General features: G+C 39.8%; 1 protein-coding gene across 1 annotated transcript; it reads right to left on the reverse strand.

Moving 5' to 3' along the window:
- Positions 1-1,349: 1,349 nt before the first annotated feature.
- On the reverse strand, positions 1,350-5,544 carry LOC104688942 (probable G-protein coupled receptor 141). The gene is made up of 2 exons (XM_019285425.3): positions 5,451-5,544; positions 1,350-4,104 (listed from the first exon to the last, which is right to left on the reverse strand). The coding sequence occupies exon 2, from the start codon at positions 4,081-4,083 to the stop codon at positions 3,214-3,216; it is 870 nt and encodes a 289-aa protein (XP_019140970.1). The 5' UTR covers positions 4,084-4,104; positions 5,451-5,544; the 3' UTR covers positions 1,350-3,213.
- Positions 5,545-6,219: the final 675 nt, after the last annotated feature.

Below are 6,219 nucleotides of genomic sequence, written 5' to 3' on the forward strand. Positions count from 1 at the left end.
ATCAGTATGACCTTTCTCTGTGAGGAGGCACAAGGAACAGATGAATCAGAAGGAAGATGTGAATTAAAACCAGATATGTCTCTTGTGCATCACCCTCAGCACTGTTGAAAAGGATATGCTCGAGTCAGGTAGGAACAGGCTACTAGTAGCAGTGTAGCTGTGACAGCAGTGAGCACGACCATTTGTGTGGTAAGAACCACCTATAGCTTTCCATCAAACTAACTTAGGAAGTCAGGAATACAAATGGGATTTTGGTTTTGGTCTGCTTGCCTGCTCTGTTTATACAGAACTTAATGCAGAGAACAACAATGGAAGATACACCTAGAAGTTTGATATTCTTTTCTCCAGAATCTCTGAGGATTTTCCCAGTCTTCGGTGGATAACATTAAAAATGAGTGGGGTGACTAAATGGGTTACAATTTTACATGATCTTTTGATGTGAAAGCAATTATTAACGTCTATAATTATCTCCAGAATTACTTGTGTCCTGCAAATGGCATTCAAATCAACATTTTTAACTGTTTTCCAGGGTATGTCATTAGGTAATTCATAGTAAGTAATTGTACCCTGCAATCTGAGCTCAATATTACTGTCCTTTCAGAATTTAGTTCTCAGACCATCCTTCTAAAGAGTGACCATTTTTTATTTTAACCAGTTTTTAAAGTGCTTTAAAGATCTCAGCAGGGGACTGGATATTGAATAGAGCTTATCTCCATCACTTTAATGTGAGTCTTAGATGTAACAACACTGACATCAATGCTTAATCCATTATCCTCTGAATTAAGAGGACCATAGTGAGATCTACACATTGCTCTCCCATTGTCTTGTCTGCCCACAGCCTACCCACTGTGGGACAGAGTGGGAAAGAGAGAAAGCCTTGATGCTGTGCAAGTTCACTCCATTCCAGCCAGAGTTGGTGCTGCATGCAGCCCCGTGGCGCCCAGGCAGGGCAAGCAGGGCAGGCCCAGTGCCAGCCAGCAGCCAGTAGTTACCAGCCAGCTGTGATGGGCAACCCAGCTTCAGCATCACACCAGGAAGTCAAGGCAGTGGGTCAGGGTTATTTCAGCAAGGTACACAGCCAGGCACAGGTAAAATATGTCAGGCAATAGCAAAGGCAAGGCCATCAAGGCGTGATTTGTTCGCATGGCTAAGGACATGCATGTAATTTCCCTTTTTCTCCCCCAGACTTGCACAGCATTATGGTGGACTGATAGATCATCAGCAAACTCACAAGCAAGGTCAGATGACTCTGATCTTTACCGGGTAGGTCACCTTAAAAACATTGGTCAGTGAGAATAGGCAGTGACACAGGACATTTCTTCAAGGAACAGATATTTTATTTAGCCCCAGCAGTACAGTAAGGGAAAAACATTGTACTTGCTGCAAAACCTGCAGCTTTGCCAGTTTTTCTAAAGGCTTTGGTAGATCCAACTTTAAAATCTGTCCCTTCGCACTTCATCTCTCTGATACTGAACTCTAGGTCTACCTGCTGTCTTTGAAAATCGTGAGCTGATCAATCTATTGTTTGAGCAGGAGTGGACCTGGTAACCCTAGAGGAAGCCATAAGACCAGGATTCAGATTTCGGGACTTGCTGCTGGACCATGGACACCTCACACTTTTTAAAAGAGGCAGAAAGGATCCTGAAATGATCAGGAGTTTTCAACAAAGTTTTTTATGGAAATGTCAAGGCAAAAACATTTATTCAGGATTGACAGAGTAGGTGTATGTTCTTTCATTCAAAGAAATGTCATCAATCTGAAGTATTAGTAGCATTACTTTTTAAGTGTACTTTAATATCCTCCCAAATCAAGCTTTAATCCATTTGAACCCAGGGATCATAGCACTTTCTGCAGCAGAGATTGCCAGACAAAAAATTATGGGAACTTACAGGGCTGTGAAGGAGGAAGTGTAGCCTTGTGTAACTCCTAGAAGTCTGGGGTGGGAGAAATCTGGCCTCAAGCTGCTGGGATGCAGCAAACAACAGTGGGGTCTTCAGCAGAAGGGTTAGAGACTGTCTGCACTGAGCAGAGCAGGAAGAATGAATCATTAAAAAGAACTTTTAAATCATGAAGATAAAACAGATATTTCCAGAACGGATGTGATTCCCAAAGAGTATAATCTCTCTAATGGAGAAAAGATATACTTTGGAACAAATTTGTATATACATGCACAAGAATATGCTGAACTGATTAAGCACTGTTCAGTAAGTTTATTCTAGTTCTGTTACATGTGTAAATGGAAAAAATATGGCATCTGATAATAAATAGCCAGACAACTGAAAGTGACGAGACATCAAAGGTTTTTGAAGGCTGATAAAATATTTCCCTGTCCTAGAGAGTGGCTGATCCTTCCCCTCAATTGAATTCCAGATCCAGTTATGGAACCACAGCAACTTTTTTGGCTGCAATGGACCTAAGAAATAACAAGCAGATCTAGTCCTGAGAGATATAAGAGAGTGATATAAGGCAGAAGTTTTGAATCCTGTTCTGCTTTCATTAACTCTAAATATATAATTATCACAATTCAGTGAGCTGCTTGTGGATTTGGAATGACACAAGTAAAGGTGAAGTTGTGATAATGATTAGTTTTCATATAATTGAATTTAATATATGCTTTGCATAAGTTATACAAAGGGAGGTTGGACCAGATGACCCACTGTGGTCCTTTCCAACCTGACCCATTCTCTGATTCTGTGACTACTTGTCATTTGAATAGAGTTTATGTCCTTGCTACCTAAAATCTCTAGTACAAATATCCCGTAAAGGAATTTCCTTCTTCCATCTCTTCCCTTCAGTATCACAATAGCCAGAAGAAGTTGTTAGATCTTCAGAAAAGACAACTTATTGGCCACAGTGGGTTGTGTTTATTTTGAGACACTTCGAGGAAAAAAATATAAAGGAATGGATACTTGTGCTGCAATTGCTAAAGAAGGACAGTTGAGGAAAATCTTAATGAAGCTTCAGGGCATGACACTTGGGTCAAGACTAGAGTAAGACACATGTGTGTGTCTGCCTTTTAGAGAGAAGATAAAAAAGAGTAGATTGTGAAAGAAGAATCTTACTGGTCTGTAAAAACCAAACAAAGTTGTAGACCTGTAGAGACATGCCATAAACTCACTAGTCCTCCTAGCTCAGGAAAATCCCAACACAGTTTTATTTCTTTCAAAATCCAGTATTGACACACTGCAGCTGGACTTCCTGGTAGTTCACAGTTCAGTGGGCTATTCCTGCTATGAAGCACAACATATCCAAGCAGCACATTGTTGTTAAAGCTAAAAAAGCCTCATTGTATAGGAGTAGTTTATGGTCTTTATCAAGGTTGTAGTTTTGGATATAATATACTCTGAATATATGATGAGGCATAAAGCAGACTAATGTTACCAAGATGAAGAAGAAACTCTTCGCCTGAGCCCTGAATTCCACATGAGAGTTAATGTCAGGCCAGTACTTCACAGCTACTCTATAGATCACGGTCAGCTGGATTACAGTGAGCACAACACACACTGCCACCAAAATCCCAATCAGGCAGTAGTTTGCCATCACCATGCGAGCCTCTAGTAACTCCCTGTGGAACTGGAAGCATTCGGATGGCTTGTACGGCTTCGAGGTGCCATAGTATGAGAGAAGAACAGGAGCGATCACCAGCGCTCCCACCAGCCAGGCAGCCCCCACCCAGGCTGTAGTGTAGCACTTCCGAAACTCCAGGCGGAGGAGGCGGGTGACGATGATGGCCACGTAAAAGGCGAAGGTGGCATACATGTGCAGGTAGATGATGGCGCTCGCGAGCCGGCATGCAAACGTATCAAATTTCCACTCCCCCAGAACGTAATAGCTGAGGCGGAAAGGGATGCTGAGGAGCAGGAAGGTGTGCAGCACCAGGAGGCTGATGATCATAAGGGTCATCACAGATTGTGATCTCCTTTGAAACAACTGTCGGGACATCATGATGACCCCGAGGGTGCCACCAGCCAGGCTGATGATGTACAGGACTATCAGAACAGCGTGGAGCTTCTCTGAGGAGTCCAGCGGTGTGTCGTTGGACGAATGGTTCTGTTGGGTTATGGAGCTATTAAGCATCATCATAAACTCCTCTTTTGAAGTTTACTGAGAAAGAAAAATAGGAGTTACACGTTTTCTTTGTTACTTCCTTTATTATTAACTGGAATGTCATAGGTTAATGAAGAGACATGGTACTGAATTGTGTCTGAAATTATGTTATCCCATGTAGTATACAACTTTATAACTGTTGTCATATTGCATATGACAGCAGTAACCCATGCCTCTCAGTATTAAAGCCATGTTTTATCTAAGTATGAATGAGATTTTGATTTACTAAACTGCATTCTAGGATTTTGTTTTTCAATTATTTGCCTCTAGGTTCAGCCATTTGAAATAATGAAGACACTGCTTGTTCATAAATTGTGCAAGTTTTATCTGCACTCATGTTATAAAGCTAAAATTGAAGGTGGGAAAATGCTGAAATGTGAAATATTGTAGCTATCATGTGTGGCTACTCTATGATGACACCTGATCCACCTTTTTAGCATCTTGCTGGGTGGGTACAGAATACTTTTGAGGTAGCAACAGCTTTTTTCTAGACCTATGGATCAAATTGAAAATAAAGTTCTGCAGATGAAAATTCAGTATCTTCTGGCTTCATCTGCGAGCCTTTTTCCTACAGAAATTCCCTTGAGCTACTCTACTATGAAAAGTGAAGAAAAGCTAAAAATTATTTTAGGAATGATCTTCTGAAAGATATAATTCTTTTGGCACTTGTTGAACATAGCCACATATAGCTGCATTCTTATTTAGACTTAACTCAAGATGCAGCCTTGCATACAGATAGATTTCTGTACAAGTATACACGGATAGTATGCAGGGTAGAGACATACTTTTTCAATGAAATTTATCCTTATATTAAAAAGAGTTTTGAAAGAACAACATCAGAACTGAAAAATTATCTCTTAAAAAACAGCGTCTTCTCTCCTGATTCCTTTAAACTTTGAAATCAGTAACCTTGTTTTAATCAGCAATTCTTAATTCTTTGCACTTATCTATAAAGTGATAGACTGCAACTGCAAAACATTTTCAGAGGAACTTCTTATTTATGAAGCATCAGGAAAAGCATCTTTAGAAAGTCAAGATCGGTATAAACCTTTCTGTTCACCTCCTTTTAAAATTCATGACCTTATAAATGTTTAGAATTGTTTACCTGTCTAATATTACAAGACAAGCACAAGAAATTTCCCAGAAACTTTGCTATACCAAAAATTTTACAAACCAATTAATTTTCCAATGTATATTGTTAATATTTCAAAGTGGCTTTGAGAATGTACAAGTTTTAGTTGTTCTAAACAGCATAATTACAGTTTAATGCCAACATTTCATATCACTTGGAAATAGATTACAATTTTTTCACTATTCATAGCAATAAAATATTTGAATTTTACCTTATAATCTCTTGGTTTTTGACTTCAAATGTGCTATTTCATGCAGCTGTAGCATTCGTCATACATAAGCAGAGTGAAAAAAACAGCCTTTGACCTGTTTGACCAAGATAGCTGAGGGTTTTCTCAGCCCACACACAGGAAGGAACAAGCCTTTGTTTTTGCTTCACTGTGACAGCAATCTCATACATGCAACTTCTAATGTCCTTTTCATCGTGCAGAGAGAACGACTGGAAAAGCTGCTGAGCTGTCAGGGATGCTGAGCATCAGTGTGCTGGGACAGGTAGAACAAACCCACAGATCTAGTCAGGACTATCTCTGACCACAATTTGGTCAGTCTTAAAGCCCAGATGGGCAGTGATTACCTGAGCTGTACAACTACCACCTGTTACTGGGATTTGGGAAAGAAATGTGCACCTGAGCAGAGGTTTTTTTCCTTATACACACACTTTTCCCCAAACTTGCTTTATGTGTAATAATTAAGCTAAATGTTCCAAAATAACAAAGGGTCTAGCAGAGTTAAAGGGATTTCACTCTAACATGTTATTGGATCATCAAGAACTCAGAGGAGATTTCTCACTGTTTAAATATTATAAGTAAAACAAGCCATATGCATATGTGAAAAGCAACTTAAGAGTTCCTGCTGTTAAAAAAAGATGTAGAGAAGCCAGTGGGCCTTGGAAATTATTCCTGAACCAAAAGCATGAATGCAGGCCTCGAAACATATCATTAGTACCCGGCAGCTCCCTAAAAAGAGGAAGACTTTGAGTCA

The sequence above is a fragment of the Corvus cornix genome, chromosome 2, assembly GCF_000738735.6.
Source record: "Corvus cornix cornix isolate S_Up_H32 chromosome 2, ASM73873v5, whole genome shotgun sequence".
In the NCBI taxonomy this organism is placed as follows: Eukaryota; Metazoa; Chordata; class Aves; order Passeriformes; family Corvidae; genus Corvus; species Corvus cornix.